At 52.1% G+C, this 17,967-nt stretch overlaps 1 protein-coding gene and 1 long non-coding RNA gene across 3 annotated transcripts; one reads left to right on the forward strand and one right to left on the reverse strand.

The window, feature by feature from the left end:
* Positions 1 to 706: 706 nt before the first annotated feature.
* LOC137144213 (C-signal-like) lies at positions 707 to 12,727 on the reverse strand. Its single transcript, XM_067534425.1, has 6 exons — positions 12,504 to 12,727; positions 6,926 to 6,977; positions 4,708 to 4,895; positions 3,313 to 3,471; positions 2,910 to 3,020; positions 707 to 2,447 (listed from the first exon to the last, which is right to left on the reverse strand). Exons 1-6 carry the CDS (start codon positions 12,648 to 12,650, stop codon positions 2,334 to 2,336), a joined length of 771 nt encoding a protein of 256 aa, XP_067390526.1. The 5' UTR covers positions 12,651 to 12,727; the 3' UTR covers positions 707 to 2,333.
* A 37-nt stretch (positions 12,728 to 12,764) lies between these two features.
* LOC137144215 (uncharacterized) lies at positions 12,765 to 16,688 on the forward strand. 2 transcript variants are annotated; one of them, XR_010917356.1, is made up of 2 exons: positions 12,765 to 12,969; positions 16,212 to 16,688. It is a non-coding gene; the product is annotated as an uncharacterized lncRNA (long non-coding RNA). The 2 variants fall into 2 exon arrangements; XR_010917355.1 differs by having other exon boundaries at positions 16,241 to 16,688.
* Positions 16,689 to 17,967: the final 1,279 nt, after the last annotated feature.

Consider the following 17,967-nt stretch of genomic DNA (forward strand, 5'->3'; position numbering starts at 1 on the left):
TTTCTCGCCAGCCTGACCTCCCCTGGCCTGAAGCTATGAGAAAGGCTGGCATTGCAATGGGACAAGATTGCCCTCACTATAGCACCCCTCCCACCCCAGGCCTGGGGCAAGACCCTGCTGCAAACTCTGCAAACTCATGATCTATTCCCTGATCCTGTTGGGTTTTCTCCCGCTGAGATCTCCCTCTCGAGCCCAGTACGCCACGAAGCTACTATTTCATGACCAGTCCTAGCTCTTCTCATCCACAGATCTCAAAGCGCTTTACAAAAGAGGCCAGGAGCTTTATCCCCATTTTACAGATGGGAAAACAGGGCACAGAGCAGGGAAAGGGATTTGCCCAAGGTCAGAACCAAGATCTCCTGAGTCCCAACCCAGAGTAGTATCCATAGGCCACCCTGCAGCATTTACACTGCAGCCCAGCCTTGCAGGCTGTAAAGAAGACACAGCTTTCTCTAGTCCAGACTCTAGCAGCTTTCTCTAGTCCAGACTTGGCTGAGGCCTGGTGGCTTAGTCTAACCGAGGAAAGTTATTCCTGGTTTGCCGCGAGCTCCTGGTCCCTTTTTATTCAGCCATCGCAGGGTTAAATCCTCGAGCAAGGGAGCACAGCTCCAGCCTCTCCCACTGTGGAAACTCAGCGCTGCTGGCCAAAAATCCAAGCAGCCAGTTTTCTTTCCCGGGGTTTTAGCAGGCAGTGCGTTGGCCCCGCCAGGTGGGCGGAACCACACAGCGTGCTGGAGATCTCCAGGCGCACAGCCTGTTGCAATGAGGGATGAAGCCACCCCCTGCTGTCTGTGGTAACCACTGCTCGCTCAGTCCATTTCTGCATGCAGGCCGCAAGCTTCGCTGTCAGAAACTGGGGTTTTTCCCCGCCCCGCTTCATCAACAGCAGCTGCGCCAGCTCTCCCCCCTGTGGAGGGGCAGGGAGGCGGGTGGGGCAGTCTTCATTCCCACCCTAATCCCCAGGCTGCATCTCCTGGTGCAGGGCAGGTGCTGACAAGCAGCCTGGGACAGGGATTTGCAAAGGAGTTTAAGGGAATTATGTGCGCCGCTCCCCCAGGTTGCTGCAGGATTGGGGCCATTTGGGGCAATGAGGATTACAGCCTAAGCACCGCACCTGGCTCTCACTTGCCTCTGTAACAAAATGCCCAGCTAGGAGCTGGGCCGGCGAGTCCGTCTGGCCCGTATTTCCAGCCAGCTCCCTGCAACCGCCATTGGCCCAGTGTTTGTGTAACACACAAGCTGGCTCTTGCAAAACATCCGAGCTTTTAAAACGCCGCGGTTTGCTTTCTGCAGGCTGGCTGGGGCTCCACATGCGTATTCCATCTTTAGCGGCCGCCGGCACAAGGGAGCCTGCCCCCTTCCCTGCCCCAGAGAGCCATGGGCCCAAACGCCAGTCCCACACAGCAACTGCTGACTGGGGGGGAAAAGCTACAGCTCTGGAGCAGCTGGCAAGGGTGTGGTTATTTGGGGCCTCTCCTTCCAACCCTTCCCGCCCCAGGACTCTCCATCCCCAGCTATTCCTCCATGGAAGCCCTTGCAGAGGCCAGGCGGCAGGCAGGGCTGGGGGGGCTGCAGCAATGCAACCTCTAGGGCAACGGTTGTCTAACTCCAGCCCCAGAGCAGCCCACGCAGGATCATGGGGGCGCACAGGTGGCTTAGTTGCCCCTCACCACTGCCACTGGCCCATGAGATCAGGGCTGCACCTCTGCCCCTGGGGCTCTGGGCCATGCCGGTCCTAGCCGCGTGCCGGCTCCTGCTCAAGGCATCCCAACCTCAGCAGAGGGCAGGTGCTGTGGGGCCACATCTTGGGGGGTGAGAAAAAGCATGTTTTAACCCTAGATCATTGGCAGAGAAATGTATTCCCCCTTTGGCACTCCTAGCCCTCCCCCCTCCCAGCTTCCTGAGCAGCTGAGTGCGTGGCCAGCTGCCTGCCTGGGCAACTCATCGCTTTGTCTGCGCAGGGGCGCATGCAGACACGGCCACATGGGATCTGAATTGGGCTGGGGAAATCCTGGAAAGAGAAGGCAGAGAGAGGCCAGGACACAGCGTGGTACCATCAGGCCGGGGCAGACACACCCATCTGCAGGGGAGCCTGGGGCTTGCTGGGAGAAGAGAAAGGATGGGTATTTATTAGTGCCACACACAGGGGGTCATGGCCCCATCGGCGGGTCACCCCGATGCGTGTGGAGCCCACGGGCGCCTTTACAAACAAGGGATTTGTCATTCTCCAATTCCGTGGAGCGCATATGCAGCCTGCACCCCCCCAGGGCACGGCCTGCTCCCTCAGGCGGCGGGGTGTCGGCCCAGGGTGCCTCTGCTGTCATGCTGGTCTCTCACCAGGGAAGAGTCTTCCCCGCCCAGTTCAAGAAGCTCCCGCTGTGTTTCTCAGAGAGCGCAGGAAGCACCGTGAGAATCCCCCGGACGCTTTCTTCCACGGGCAGGTCGGCCTGCAACAGCCAGGGAAATGCAGAGCTCAACAAACCGGACTCGGTTCTCCGGGGCCACCTTCCGGCCCCAGGCACGCTGACTGCGAGTGTGCAGGAGTTTATCTGTACGTGCTCCACAGCCCAGATTCAGAGTCCCGAGTGTGCGCACAACTGGCGTGCACAATGACCACAGGGGATCGATTAGGTGTTCAAGCAGGCAGTTGCATGTGCAGGTATCACACACGTGCAGGGTCCTGCTAATGCTGTGGGCACATGGCCCCAGGCGGGCGCCCTTCCCCCAGGTACCTCACAGGAGGGGACCGAGCCCCCACCTTGCAGAGTTGCCCATCAACCCCTCTGGGATACAGACAGTCCTGTCCTGGGGAGCCAGCCCCCACCCGCATGGAAAGGGCTTGGCCCTGAACGCCTGCAGCCAGTCCTTCCACCTCCCCCAATCTCTGCTCCCAGGGACCCAGCACCCACCTTTCGGGTGCCCATGTCAGTCTGCACCCAGCCGGGGTGAACTGCAGCGCACAGAATTCCATCCTCCGCATAGCTCAGAGCCTGGCACCGGGTGAGCATGTTCAGAGCAGCCTGTGGGGGGGATAGCTTGTGAGCAGAGGGTATCACCCAGGGCTCGCACTGGCTGTGTTCCTCCATCCCCGGGAGCAGCTGCCTGGACCCTGGAGACAGCAGTGTGTGCGGCTCCTCTGTGACTGGCAGCAATGACAGGACGTACCCACAGCTTCAAGGAACGGCCTCCCAGCCCTGCAAGGTCCCGCCCCCCCCGGAGCACTGCCTTTAGACACTGCTCAGCTGTCCCAGGGCCCATGAGCAGAGGATGGCTTTGCCGCCTGGAAGCCAGGCTTGGGGTAGGGTGCCCTACCTTGCTGCAGCGGTAGGAGATGGCTGGCTTGGAGAACGTCTCAGGGCTTCTCGCCATGGAGCCCAGCAGAGAGGAGATGTTGACAATGGCCGCCTTGCTGCAGCTCAGCCCTGCCTGAGGGCTTCCCTGGGCAGCCTTCTTCAGCAAGGGCAGGAATGCCTGTGGGAGAGACAGTCCCATGGGGTCTGGCGAGGAGCCACTGCCCATCACACCAGGAGCCAGCTCCACTGAACAGAGTCACAGGTAGCCCAGGGAGGATACACTGACTACGGGAGAGCAGGCCCTGTGTTCCCCCGTCTTCTGTCCCTGGAGCTCGTTCCCAAGCCCCGTGCTAGGTAATGCACAAAGTGGGGGGCACGGAGCCAAACTTAGAGTTCTGGGAGTCTATCCTTGGCTTTGCCACGGACTTATGTGACCTCGGGCACACCCAACACGCCTGTCCGTGCCTCAGTTTCCTTGCCTGGAACACGGGCCCCCGTATAAAGTGCTTTGACAACTACAGACAGTTGTGCGACTTCTTGCCAGCAAGGCAATGAGTTCAACATGTACAGCTGAGCCAAACGCTGCAGACACACCCTGCTGGGAAGCAGCTGGAAGCTTCGAATCCATGGCTAGGGTGACATGTTCGGGGTTTGCCAGCCTTCAGTTTCCAGCCAGGAACCCTCAGGCCCCGGGGATGCCATTCAAACGTGCTCCCCTCAGTCTCTGCTGGTAAGGGTCAAACTGAGATGTTCTTATCTGTGGTCTCAAGGTGGGCCTCCCTTCTGGAGCAGCAGACAGCCCCCGGGCTGGTGGAACAGTCCCCCGGCCAGAGGCCAAGGTGACTGCCTCCTGAGGCCCTGGGAGAGCCTGGAAGTGCTGCTCCATGTGGAGACCTCTGCTCCGCCTTCCTGGGTGCAGGGGATCTGCCAGCCTCTCTGAAAGAGAGAGACGCAGAGCCAGTGCCACGCACCCTGCACCCGACGGCCCCCTGCACCCTTCCCAGCCCATGTGCTGGGAGATTTGCAGTGAGTCAGCTGGCCTTAGGAGGGCCGTAATTACATGAATATCTGTGCACCCTAAAAAGAAAACTCTCCCTGCAGCCAAGCTGCCACTCAGCACACGCCCTTCAACCTCATTACACCTTCTCCCCTAGCTCCCCGCTCCCTAGGGGCTTCCCTCACCTCTCTTAAGCCCACCCATCCCCTCCCTGGCCGCAGGGGCATTCAGGGGGGTGGTCACCATGTTCCAGCTCCTTTACCCCTTGTGGTGCTGGTGCAGGGCATACACCCCCGCCTCCAGTCACACAGACACGACCGATCTTTCCAACTTCCCAGCCCAAAGCTCATCCCAGCCCTCCTGTCCAACTCAGACGTCTCCCTCCCTCCAGCAGCACCATGGCCCCGGCAGCCTTACCTGGCCCACCGACATTGGGCCAATCACATTGGTCTTGTAGGCACCCAGCATTTCTTCACAGTCCACCGTGTCCAGAGTCACGTTGGAAAAAACGCCAGCATTATTAATCAACAGGTTCAGGCCCAAGCCTTCCAGCTGAGCCTCCACCGTCTGGGTGGCTTCCTGAATGCTTGCTGGATTCACGGCATCTGTGAAGACGGTGGATGGGGGAATCTGAGTCACCTGCTCGGAGATATCTGCGGTTCCTTTCCTGGCAGCTCGATGGGTTCAGGACGGCCCTCAAGGGCAGCTAGTCACACTCAGTTAGCCATGCTTGGGGAGCCACGCTCCAGCCAGATCGCCTTGCTAGCTTGCCGCAGAGACAGCCATCCCCATGCAACGTATATTCAGGCAAGAGGCTCATGACAGACCTTGAGGGTCTGTCTACGCAGCCTGCGGCAGCGAGCCTAAATAGACTCGGGCTAGCCTTCCCCAACCAGCTGTGCAGACAGCACTTGGACATTGTGGCTCAGACGGGATCTCGGGCTCTGAGCCCAAGGAAGGGGGTGGGAGGTTAGACACGGGCAGCAAGGACTCCGCATGCCTTGCGGGCGTGGGGGGAACCATGTCCTTTCTCTCTGAATTAGGTTCATGTGTCTGGTGCTGGAGAAATAGCCGTGGGGCAGTTCCAATCCGTGCAGATCTCCTGACGGGTGGGCCAGGGCTGTGCAGGAGGGTTAGATAAATACAGCCACAAAAACACCAGATCAGCAGCAGCCCTTTGTTCGATCTTTTATGCACTTTGCATTTTCGGAAGCAAGACATACTCCTGCCAGGAACTGGGCTCTGAAGTTTGTCAGGATGCCAGAGAAGGAGACCAGAAGGAGAAGACAAAGGGAAGGATGCCAAGAAACAAGTCTTTGTCCTAGATTAACCCAGCCACCAGGCCATGATCTTGGGCTCTACCTAACACAAAACACGCTAGCCTCGCCATCTCCCTGCAGGCACCAGATGGCATTCTGCTGCCAGCCGAAATAAATGCTGTGCATAGGCTGGCACGCCACAGGGCGTCTCATGTGCCAATGAGCTGTTCAAGGTCACAACCCCCCCATAACCAGGTATCTAGGATCCCCTGGATATCTCCTGCTCTAAATACTGGGTGAGACCATGATGCCTGCACTATAAACTCACAACTGGTGTGATTACGTTGCTCAGAGGTGTGAAAAGCCACCCCCTGAACGACTCAGTTACACCGACCTAACCTGTGGTGTAGACAGTGTTATGGCAGCAGGAGGGCTTCTCCCAGTGCCCTAGCTACCACCTCTCATCGGGATGAAGAAGGTCTCCCGTTGGTGTAGCAGGGAGCATTACAGTGGCGCAGCTGCAGCGTTTTAAGAGTAGAGCTGCCGTCAGGCACCCCCGGGCGCAGCTCTGCTAGCGATGGCTTTGGAACAGCTGCGGTGCGAGTCGCTGGGGTGGGGCCAGCTGCCTTATGTGTCTGGGCGACTGTAGGCTTTTAATTTGGGCAGTGCCTCCCTCCGCTGCATTGGACACAGGCGTGAGCAGAGTGTCGCTATGATGGTCAGTCAGGCCACCTCTACCACACACCGCCAGCTCCAAAGGAAGCAGCGGAAGCAGAGCTGCACTGGGCAAAAGGGCACCCAAGGCCAGAAAGATGCTCACGCCTGCTACGTCACGAGCTGTGAGTGGCCCTTCCCCCGGCGTCCACGTGGCCACTCTGCGCTCTCCTCCCAGGCCCCCCCTGCTCGCAGGCACATGGCAACGGACTCCCTGTTATTAGGTCCCAACACTGGTCTGGCTGCCCCCCCCAAAGTGGCATGGCGACCCCCTGCACCAGGTCAGAACACCACCCATAGCCACGTGGCCCAGATGCCCCTCCTGCTGGACGGCAGGGGTCACACGTCAGCGGCACTGGCACTGTGCCCATCCAGCTGGAGCGTGGCTGCAGATCGCCCGGGCAGCCGCTGTACTGGCACACTATTTAAACGTGGCCTCACCACACACCCCCGGCTGCACTGCCTACGAATTCTGAGGAGCAGCCGAAGCCTTGCACAGCAGGGATTTGTCTCCCCACCCCCAGATCTCCCTAACCGGCACCACAGCATGAGCAAGAACTAAGCAGAGAGTCAGGGAGTGGGGCTCAGAGGAGGGGAACAGGCCAGTCCTGGAGCTGGAGAGCCCAGGCGTGCAGGGAACTCTTTGAAGGCAGAGCACATACCTAGCTTCACCATCACCAGGTTCGGATGTTTGGAAACCAGATTCCGCAGCTCCTAAACCAGAGAAAGGTGGAGAAGAGTGGAAAGCAGCAGCACAAGGCAGGAGGCAAAGGCGGGGCTACGAACTCAATGCCACATACAAACTCAGGCCAGAGCATGTGTCTGCAGAGTGAAACTGCTTCCACCGACTTCAGGTGCAAAACTGGGCTGAGCCAATTCCCACTGAAGTCCATGAGAGGTTCTGTTGATTTTAATGGGTGTTGGACCTGACTCTTAGACACTGGGCCAGGCCCTGACAACAGGGAGGTTCCCTGTTTTTAGGGACACACAGTCACCCCATATTCTGCTACACACAAAAAGCCGTACGCTGAAAGAACATCACGGTTGCAAAGTCAAGTGCTCCAAAGTGAGGACGTGCCAGAATGTCGAGAACCGTCATAGTTAGACACCGGCGAATGGCGCATTTCTTACTTACCTGACGATTACATTTTTACTGATGATTTGTGTCAAGCTCTATTTGGATGGAAATGCAAATCCATTGAAAACATGCCAAAACAACATTTTTTTGGTATTAGTTAAAATAAAACTGCTTTAAATGTTCTGGATACATCAGAAAAATATCACTTCTTAAAAATGTTTTGCATTTATAACGGATTGATTAAAAGAAAGGAAGTATCTGTGGTTAGGGAACTGAGGGGTTTCTGGTACCATGTTCCGTGAGATTTTAGAATTAGCGGATCTCATCCTCACACCTCATTTTTATTCATCTATCGGAAGAGGAAAACAAGATTTTTTCTTTTTCCCCGCCCCCAACTGGCTGGGAAATGAATGAGCTAGTCATTGAACTTAACGAGTTACAGAAACTGATGTGAAGAAATTAGTCTTTGCACCTGCAGAAGAGGCCACTGCTGTCAAAAGCTGGGTTAGCGCTTCAACGAACTCCACTTCCAGTGTCTAGCCACTGACTTCCAGCAGCTCACTGCTTTGACTTTCTTTAAGCTCGACTAGTTAATATTAATTTTTGTATTGAATTTAAATGGCTTTAATAGATAATAAATTTAGGCCTTACATTTCAAATTTAAATTTACCAGGGGTTTGTTTTCAAAAATGAAACCTGTATTTAATTTAAATAATAAACATCTGATTGAAATTTTTTAAACAAAACAATCTGATACATATATATATTTTCAATCACTGATTTTTCTCCACCCTGTTCTGTGGCGTTTGCACCCTCCCGGTGCCAGCAATCACTTTTCACGGCCCCTCCCTGTTGACCCTTTGCCAAGCGAAGCTCTAGAGACTCAGTTTCTTTTCCACTTTGCCTGTAAACTGATCCCTTTGGCGCCTGGTCATTTCTGCTGCTTTGCCCGGAGCCAGCTGTCCCCCGGGGAGGGGCCCCAGGACCTCCTTCACCAGTGGGGGGGGGCGAAGGGGAGGTTCACTTCCATCCCGGAGGAGCTCTGCTGGCAGAGGGTCTTCCCAGGAGACAAGCTGAATCTTACGCCTACTGATCCCAGCTTGCCCGCTTCTGGGTCAGCATTGGGCTTCCCTGGGCCACAGGCAGCACAGACCAGGCTCCAGCGAGATCTCGACTGCTGACTCTGACCCACAGTATTTCCCCTCTCTGCCTCTTTTCCCCTCCCTCCCCGTCACACTCACGCCCCCGAGACCGAGACCTCTGCTCCGGGGCTGAAGAGTGTCACACCTTTATCCAGCTGATGGGGACTCTGATGAGGGAGCGGAGAATCTGAGCCCGATTCCTCTGCAGCCAGCTCCCTGGACAAAGTGCTTCTGTATCTGAGTGCAGCCCTCCCTCTGCTGCGACGCCAGTTACCCCAGGAGATGAGCCTGCTGCTCGGTGGCGAGTTACCGTGTGGCGACAAGGAGAGGGCACTGATATGATAGGCCTTATTTTTAACGTGCTGCCATCCTGGCTGAGCAAGTGATATGTAGGGCGCTGCACCCAGGGTGGGAGATATGGGGCCGGGGGCACTGCTGGGGCTGCTGGCTGAGTTGTGGGGAGAAGGAGGAGGAAGAAAAGCAAGCGAGGCCCTGTCCGATCTCCAAGCAAGATCTCCTCGACATCCTGCTGGGCAGCGAGGAAAGTGACGGGATCTTACGTCCACTGAGTGATCTCACGTCCGCTGCTCCATGAAAGCCAGGCTGGGCCCTGAGGTCCATCGTGGGATGCTCCACGCAACCTGGATGAACATTTAGGCCCAGATTTTTCTGGGTATGTAGGTATTCCTCATTGCAAGGCCTGAGGCCTGATACTCAGGTGTTGCTACGCTCAGCGTTGCAATGCCTAACTGATTTAGGAGCCTAAATCTCATTCTCAAAAGATGTACGTTCCCTAAGTGCCCAAATCCATTTTGAAAATGAGACATAGGCATGCAGCAATGCCTAGCTACTTTTAAAAAGCTGGGCCTAAATGACTTGCTAAATCCTATTTCCAGCAGTGATGCAGGCCCTTTGGCACCTAAGTCCCATTGGCTGTCAGTAACACATCAGTAACGCTATAAGTTTAAAGAATACATTGTTTGCTCTCTGGGCTCCAAGAAAAAAGCTCATCAAATACAGTGAAATTCAAACATCCAGGGTCTGGACGGAACAAACGGAACAAATGTGTTTAAATTAAACTCCTGTTTCTCTTTATTCAGTGGCACAAAATTTGTAATTAGAGGGGCCCTGTCTCCAGTTTGCTATTTTGTAACCAAGTGCCTTGGAAGGAGCATCTCAAAGCAGGCTGGTTGTTTGTTTTTTAAAGATACCTCGCTCTTGTCACCATTTAGCACATTACAAAGGCAAGTTATCATGCTGATCCAAAGGGCTTTATGGTCCCTAGAGCCAACTCTATACCTCTCCGGCATCACAGCCAGTAAAAAGAGATACCTTTAAAGGACAGCTGTGTGACTCCCGTGCTGTCCGGGTGCTTGAACAGACGGAACGGATCAGTCCTGTCACTGGAATTTAGTGAGCAATCCTGCTAAGGTGCACAATCTGGATTAGAGCCCAGCCCGGTCTCCCTTCGCTGCGTTGGCTTTGCAGGGGTAACAAGTATTAAACATTGACCTTCGTTGCTAGCGTCAGGCGGGCACTGGTGCTGGAATGACCCCTGCTCCAGTCTGGGGTGGGGTGGGTGGGAAAGAGGAGATTCTCCAGCCATGCAGTGAGAGGGAACATTGCCTTCAATTAGTCACGTACAGGTTCTCCTGCTGTCTCTTTCCTGGTGACTTCCTGCTGAATTAGTGGACCGAGGCCGGCTCTTGGTGCATTCGTCACAGCAAGAGAGACAAGCACGCTTTTAGAGTGTCCTTGCTACCAGCACGTCATGGGTAAGATTTCACTGAGCTTAGCCCCACACAGCAGAAATGGAGAGGGCAGACTCTAAAACACAGCATGTATGAAAACCAACCTAATAAACACACCCAGGAACCTCTGGAAATGTCAGCCTGGAAGGGACCTCGAGAGGTTATCAAGTTCAGTCCCCTGGATTGAGGAAGAGCCAAATAAACCTACATCATCCATGGCAGGTGTTTGTCCAACCTGTTCTTCAAAACCTCCAGTGAGAGGGATTCCACCGCCAACTTGGGAAGCCTCTTCCAGTGCTTACCTCCCCTGGGATTTAGGCAGCTTTTCCTTACATCTAACTGCCATCTCCCTTGCTGCTGATCACTCCCGTTGCTTCTTATCCTACCTTCAGTGGATGTGTAGAGCAATCGATCGCCCTCTTTGGAACGGCCCTTAGCACCTTTGAAGGCTGGTATCAGGTCCTTGTTTTCTCAAGACTAAACCTGCCCAGGTCTTTCAAACCTTTCCTCCCAGGTCAGCTTTTCCCAACCCTTTCTCACTTCGGTTGCTGTCCTCTGGTCTCTATCCCATTCGCTGCCCGCTGAGGCAGGCAAGGAACAAGAGTGGGCATGCTACTCCACTCTGGTTCCACGGCCCCATGGGGATACCAGCTGGCAGCTCCTCCACGGAGCCATGAGTATGTGCCTAGCATGGTTATGAGCTCCCCTGACACCTGTCCCTTCTGCGGCGCAAGGGAGACCCTGGTGCATGCCCCATCCGTGGCCCAGAAAGTCATGAGGCCTCCTTGTCAACCTTCTCCTGGCGTTGGCTGGGATGACCATCCAGCACTCTGGGAGGAGGAAGCTGGATGGAGGAGGGGGGGTGCTCTGTGACGGTGGGGCCTATTTCCGGTCCCTTGTCCGCTCATGTCTCTGGGAAGAGTTCTTCTGGGCCGTGTCCACTGACTCCTTGGATGCCTTCGAGAGGCAGTGGGTGTTGTCCAGGGTTCTCTGCTTGGTGTTCCCCACTCGGAGCCCTAATATTTTACCTCTGACCTCACCCTGCTCCTCTTTTTTCATTTATCGTATCCAGAAATCAATTGCAGCCTGTGCGCAGTGGTTCCTCCCTCTTACACGGGAGGCTGGGTCTAGACCCGCCTGCCCCCATACCACAGATAGCACATTGCCCTTCTCCATCCCCAGAGCAGGTCCAGCCTGAACACCCAGGGGTGGGGTGGGGGGTGGCAGGGAGAGATCCCAGGCAAAGAGGGAGTCTGTGATCATGTAATTAAACACAACCTTACTGCATGTGCAAGGGAGGCAAGTTAAGGCTGTATCCTTAATTCTGACCCTTACTAACTTTGGAGCATTTTACTTTGCAACCTTAATGTTGTTTTAACACAATTTCACCACACAGCTGCTGCCCAAAGCTCACGGGCTGGACTCTCCACAGCCTTGCACCGGGGGCAGTCTTTCACAGCTGTTCAAAGGCTCCCTAAGCAGAACAGTTGCCTTGGCCATTCCCATTGCACAGTTGCAAAGAACAACACCACGCTGTAGAGGAGGGGTAGGCCATGATATTTTGCTAAGGCACAGTCGAGGTCCAGACACCAGAGAAAATAATTTTAAAATTAGTAATAAAGCTAATAATAAGTAAATAAAAAGATTTAAGACTCTGTTCAAAAGCGTCTGGCAGTCCAGATCTGCCTGTGGTCCGTCTCTTGCCTACCCCTGCTATATTCCACTGCTCGGCTCTTAGCCAGACACCAACAGGAGGGTGCAGGCACTTGACTAGCAGTCAGACTCAACCAGGGGCAGGTTCTGGGACACACAGTTTTGCACCAGACTCTCAAGGCCAGTGTGGCTCAGTGCATTATGGAAAGAGAGGCCAACTGCAAATCTCTTGCCATCAGCGTGAGTTTCCAGAGTGGTTAGATGCAGGGTTTTTGTTCAGGCCTCTCTCAGTGGCCCCAGTTTAGCAACTGTTCCTTCCTGCTCTGCAGCTCAGCGCAGGCTAAGAGAGACAGCGCTTGTGCTGAGCATAGATTGGTGCACTTGCTCTGCGCGCTGCTGACACAGACATGGCAGCAATGACACAGTTACCAGCAGAAGGCACCAATTCATTCCAGGGACACAGGTCAGCTAACCAGCCTCACTCCAGTTTTCCTAATGAACACCCAGGCTAGTCCCAGAGCAGCTTTCAGATTGGACAGGCTCTGATTATTTAGCAGCAAGCACATACTGTTGGAGCAGGGCCAACAACAAAGCAAAGCGTTACGCAATTCCTGACCTGTCCTCTTGCTCCCTCCGAGTCCCGGCAGGTGGCAAAGACCCACTGTGGCGGGTTTGATTTCCCCAGAAACTGCTTCACCAGCTCCAGGCCGATTCCCCGATTGGATCCGGTCACCAGGACACTGCGGACATTGAGTCCCGCCATACTCACTCAGCTGTCACAACCTATGCTCTGGAGGCCTGTGTGTGCTGCTGATTCAAAGGACTCAGGAAACCTCCCCCAACTTCCCTCCTTCCCACTCACTCTTCAAACATCTCCCCTAGTGGCTGCAGCCGAGATGCACCCTTCTGTGCTGATTGAATCTGGATTTCTCTGGTGTGGTGCATTCAGCCCTGATCAGCGCAGGGGGAAACCACATATGCAGCGAAATACTGTGTTAGGAGAAAACATGTTTTCTCTCCCAGCCACATAGACTCCTATTTATCCTAGTATGAAGCAGTCCAAGCATCTTACTTTCTAAAAGGTAGGTAATGAGGGTACAGATTGTCCCGGTTTAAGAAATGAATAGCACCTGTAAAGGATATTATTGTAATGCGAGTTGTCTGGGTTCCCTTCTTTTACACAATCCATTTGCAGATCCTGGGACTCATTTTTCTCTTGCTGTCAGGGTTGTGCCCCTGCTTGCTGTGTCTCCCTCCCCCTTCCTCCAAACTTTAGTGTCATTTCTGCACAAACACATTTTTCTGACAGTCAGTGTTGTCTGTATCACTATTAACAGTGCCAGGTGTGTCTGTATCTATTGTCCTTCAGCCTCAAAAAGATTTAAGGATTAATTTGTGGTTCTTTTGTCTAAATGGTGAAAGAACTTAATAGCTGTAACTAGTGCAGATTCAGTCTTACTAGCAAGAAGGTAAGTACAAAAGCAGGCCGAATTTTCTGAATAGGGAAATAACAGGAAGGCGAGATGGATCTTTTCAGGCACAGTGAGTGAAAACATTCTCACCCCATCTGTGCAGGCCTGGCTCAGTTTACACATGGAATGGGTACTGCATGGACCAATTACAGAACATAAACCTACAGTAGGAAGAGGGGGGTCTTTGTTTGGGAAAACATTTTCCTGGGGGGAAAAAAAAATCACTCTATTTCCAGTTCTTGATTGATGGGCACAGAATTCTACACCTATACTGAAAGGGCAGGGAATAGAGTTAATATTTTGAAACAAGGGAAAGGTGATTGGATTTACACATTTCTTAAAACCTAAATAAGGAATTAGACATTCCTGCTTCTAGACAAAGAGAAAAGCAAACAATCAAATTTCTTCTCTATTTGTTATGGCCTTGATCCTGCAATATTTGTGCCCACGAGACATTTCAGGTACGTAAGGGTCCCCTTGAAGTCAGTTGACTAGTCATGTGCGTAACATTTCTCCAGTGTGAAAATGCCTGCAGGATTGGGCCTTGCGAATCTTTTTTCCAAGCATTGTTATACGTTGCTTTGCTTTCACTCAGTTTCCCCAGGAGGTTGATATTATTCCCCAATGGGTGAGAAAGTGTTAAGAGCAGATTTTTTAGAATTTAAGGGCCTGATCCTGTGACCATACCCACCAGCAGCTTCACTGAAGCTAAAGCAATTGCTCCTAGATGTAAAGTTACCCCAGTGCAAAACTGGGGCCGGTTTTGTTCAACATCTTTATTAATGATCTGGAGGATGGGGTAGATTGCACCCTCAGCAAGTTTGCGGACGACACTAAGCTGGGGGGTGGTAGATACCCTGCAAGGTAGGGATAGGATACAGAGTGACCTAAACAAACTGGAGGATTGGGCCAAAAGAAATCTAATGAGGTTCAACAAAGAAAAGTGCAGAGTCCTCCACTTAGGAAGAAAGAATCCCATGCACAGCTATAGACTGGGGACCGACGAGCTGGGCAGCAGCTCTGCAGAAAAGGACCTGGGGGTAACAGTGGATAAAAAGCTGGATATGAGTCAGCAGTGTGCCCTGGTTGGCAAGAAGGCCAATGGCATATTGGGCTGCATTAGGAGGGGCATTGCTAGCAGGTCACGGGAAGTGATTATTCCCCTCTACTCGGCATTGGTGAGGCCGCATTTAGAATATTGTGTCCAGTTTTGGGCCCCCCAATACAAAAAGGATGTGGACAAGTTGGAGAGAGTGCAGCGGAGGGCAACCAAAATGATTAGGGGCTGGAGCACAGGACTTATGAGGAGAGGCTGAGGGAACTGGGCTTGTTTAGTCTGCAAAAGAGAAGAGTGAGGGGGATTTGATAGCGGCCTTTAACTACCTGAAAGGGGGTTCTAGGGAGGATGGGGCTAGGCTGTTCTCGGTGGTGGCAGATGACAGAACAAGGAGCAACGGTCTCAAGTTGCAGGGAGGGAGGTCTAGGTTGGACATTAGGAAAAAGTTTTTTACTAGGAGGGTGGTGAAGCACTGGAATGGGTTACCTAGGGAGGTGGTGGAATCTCCATCCTTAGAGGTTTTTAAGCTGCGGCTTGACAAAGCCCTGGTTGGGATGATATAGCAGAGGTTAGTCCTGCTTTGAGCAGGGGGTTGGACTAGATGACCTCCTGAGGTCCCTTCCAACTCTAATATTCTATGATTCTATGATTCTAAGTGTTTGTAGGATCAGCTTTGTATTACTGACTTAATTATTAACCAAGATCATGCTTGATCCGGTCATAAGTGGACTGGACTTGATGACCCCATGAGGTCCCTTCCAGTTCTACAATTCTATGATTATAGTTCAAGTAGAATAATAATAGAGAGTAGGTCTAATAAAACCAACAAAATTGTATTTTTCTCTTTATTAAACATGATTCTGAAGACAATAAGCTTTAAATATAACCATGGAGAATTTTTAGATTATAATTGAGCAAGCAGTGAGAGGAAGGAATCTAAACCTCAAATCTGCAAGGGATTACATATAGAGACACACAGGTAACTACACAGAGAGCAACAGAGCATGCACCATCCCAGCATGCAGCTTCTCTTCATGCCACAGAGTAATTGGGCAAGCTCCAGCAATCATGCAATTAAAGAAGATATCCATGCATAGTCACAAGTTGTACAGACAACCTACATTCTGGCATTCCCTCACTTTTGAGTGCTTGAGTTTGCACCCTTAATGGTCTTTTAACGGGTTTTTCATGTGCAATTTAGTCAGTGATTCCCTCTCTTTGCAAAGCACTTCCAGATAGATGGAATGATAATTCTATGGCAATGCAAAGTTTTGTTAGTAGCAGCTCTGCTGGCAGCTTTCTGCATGCACTTTAGCACTGGAATGAAGGGGGAAGAGACACAAGGAAAGACACGTTGCTGATGCAAACTGAATGGTAGGAAAATCACCAAAAGCAGAAAGTTGCCAGGTAGTCTAGTGCTCTTGATGAATCATGTTAACTCTGTCCCACCGCAACTCTTGAATATCCTGGGACGCAAGTGGCTGCACCAGCACTGCAGATTTAATGAGAAGCTATGGCTGGTGAGCCTCAGTTATGGAGAAGCCAAGCTGCCTGCAGGGCCCATCTAAAGGAAGGAACTCCACTGAGGCAAAACACAGGGGGATTTCAAAGGTGAAGAAAGCAGGTGGGGTTTGAAACTGCAGATGCTAAAGAGAATGCTTTAAAATAATGAAATATTTGCATATGGTCAAAAACAAATGGTCTGTTGTACTTGGATTTTTGCAACAACCTAGGGGAATTCAGGCTCCTTTTTGAAACACATTCTGTCCCTTTATACTTTTTTGTTTAAAATCAGGAACAAATGGTGCCACTTCTGCTTTGCAGAGAGAACATCTTCAAGTTTTATTATCTACACCAACCTGGAATGACGCCAGGATCAGCCGCCAGTGGCAGTGCGCTATTTGTTTTTACCATGAACGAACCATGTATATTAAAGGCTTGATTTTGACAGCAGTGGGTCCCCCTTGGACAATGCTACTAAAAGATGTTCAGCATCTTTATTTGCGCTTCAGGTGGATTGTTTGTAAATGAACAAGCAGCAACTGTTTTCGGTTTTGAAACCCCAAATGTATTGATTGATGAGTTTGTACAAAGCAGACGTGCTCCACCCCTGCCGAATTAATAAGGGGCGCCACTACCCCACCCAAATGTAAGGTGTAAACACGTGGAATCACAGCTCTCCAGGGCTGACTGTTACACTGATCGTGCACAGTATCCCTGAGCCTCAGACCTCCACTGCTGGCTATGATAGCTGTGGTGTCCGGTTGTAAAATCAGCAGGCAGCTGGTCCACCTCCTCACCCCTCCTTTGCCAGATGCCTTTCACCCTTTATTTCACAAATACGATGCAGTACGCAACATGCAGCAATAACAACGGGAACGTTCACCTCACTCAGATTGCACCTAGTCCTTAGGCATTGCCAGTAAGCTTTAAGTCCACCAAAGGCACCTTGCACCCGCTCCACTGTCAGTTGAAATCTTTCCTTGGTTCCGTCGATCTGGCCTATGGACATTCTGTGAGTCAGGCTGTGACCCCTCCGTGCCCAGGGTAGCCCCCTGAAAATGCCAAGGTCAGGGCAGGCTGCAAACAGAGAGTAGATTCTCCCAGCACTGGTGGGTGGCACTGAAGCCAGACTTCCCAACCAGCCACAAACTGCGCTTCTGAATCCCCACAGAAGTCAGTATACAAATACACACAGCCCCCTTTACTGCATTTCAGCTCCAGGCTCCCAAATCAGCACTAGATCCAGTAAAGAGACCAATTGTTTAAACTCTATGCTCTTTACTACAAAGGTTCCCTCTGACCCCACGGGGTCAGCCACAGCACCAAATCAATATAAGTTTGGATCTTACCTAAAATACCACACTGCCAGCCAATCCTTTAGTAACTAAAACTAAAGGTTTATTGTAATAAGAAAGGAAGAAACCATGAGAGAAATGTTAAAGGGTCAAATCAGATACATACAAATGATTGAAAGTCCATATACATCAGGTTTCTGGAAGAAATGTGGAGTTGCAGGCTTGTATAGTCCCTCTGGTATACATTCAACACCTGGATGGGCCTTAGTCTTTCGGTTCAGTTGCAAGTGAATTGATCCAGAGGCAGGTGTATGTCAGTAATTGAACAAGAACAAAGGCAAAATGGTTCCTCTGGCTTGATCTTATATACCCTCTGTCTTTGGCCATGGGGCCTGTGAAAACTTACAGGAGCTAAAATGGAGTCCAGAGTCACGTGGGCCAGTAGTCCAGAGTCACATGAGCAAATCCTGGTGACTCACTAGGTGATGCTGCTTGTGGAATTTCATAGGAACCAAAATGGAGTCCAGAGTCACATGATCAGGTTCTGGTGACTCATTGGTGATGCTGGCTTCTCCCTCTGGGCCCCTTGCACCTGGGAATGTCTTAGTGGGCCATTAAGCAGGTTATTGTTCTGCAGTCATCATGTCTGAGATGTATTTTTCAAAGACAAGATTTGGCCAACACTGGCAATGCTCCTACACTTTGAAAAACAGATATATCAAATATATCCATAACTTCCATTTTACACCTCAC

Source organism: Emydura macquarii, unplaced genomic scaffold, assembly GCF_026122565.2.
Source record: "Emydura macquarii macquarii isolate MOO-44397 ecotype Brisbane River unplaced genomic scaffold, CSIRO-AGI_Emac_v2 contig_3401, whole genome shotgun sequence".
Classification (NCBI taxonomy): domain Eukaryota; kingdom Metazoa; phylum Chordata; order Testudines; family Chelidae; genus Emydura; species Emydura macquarii.

What these genes read in the sequence shown, in the direction of transcription:
- LOC137144213 (XM_067534425.1), bottom strand. Translation starts at nt 12,650, where the DNA reads ATGGCGGGACTCAATGTCCGCAGTGTCCTGGTGACCGGATCCAATCGG. An exon ending in GCCCAATGTCGGTGGGCCAG is followed by an intron (nt 3,472 to 4,707) that starts GTAAGGCTGCCG and finishes TCTCTCCCACAG; the next exon opens with GCATTCCTGCCCTTGCTGAA. An exon ending in TCTCCTACCGCTGCAGCAAG is followed by an intron (nt 3,021 to 3,312) that starts GTAGGGCACCCT and finishes TCCCCCCCACAG; the next exon opens with GCTGCTCTGAACATGCTCAC.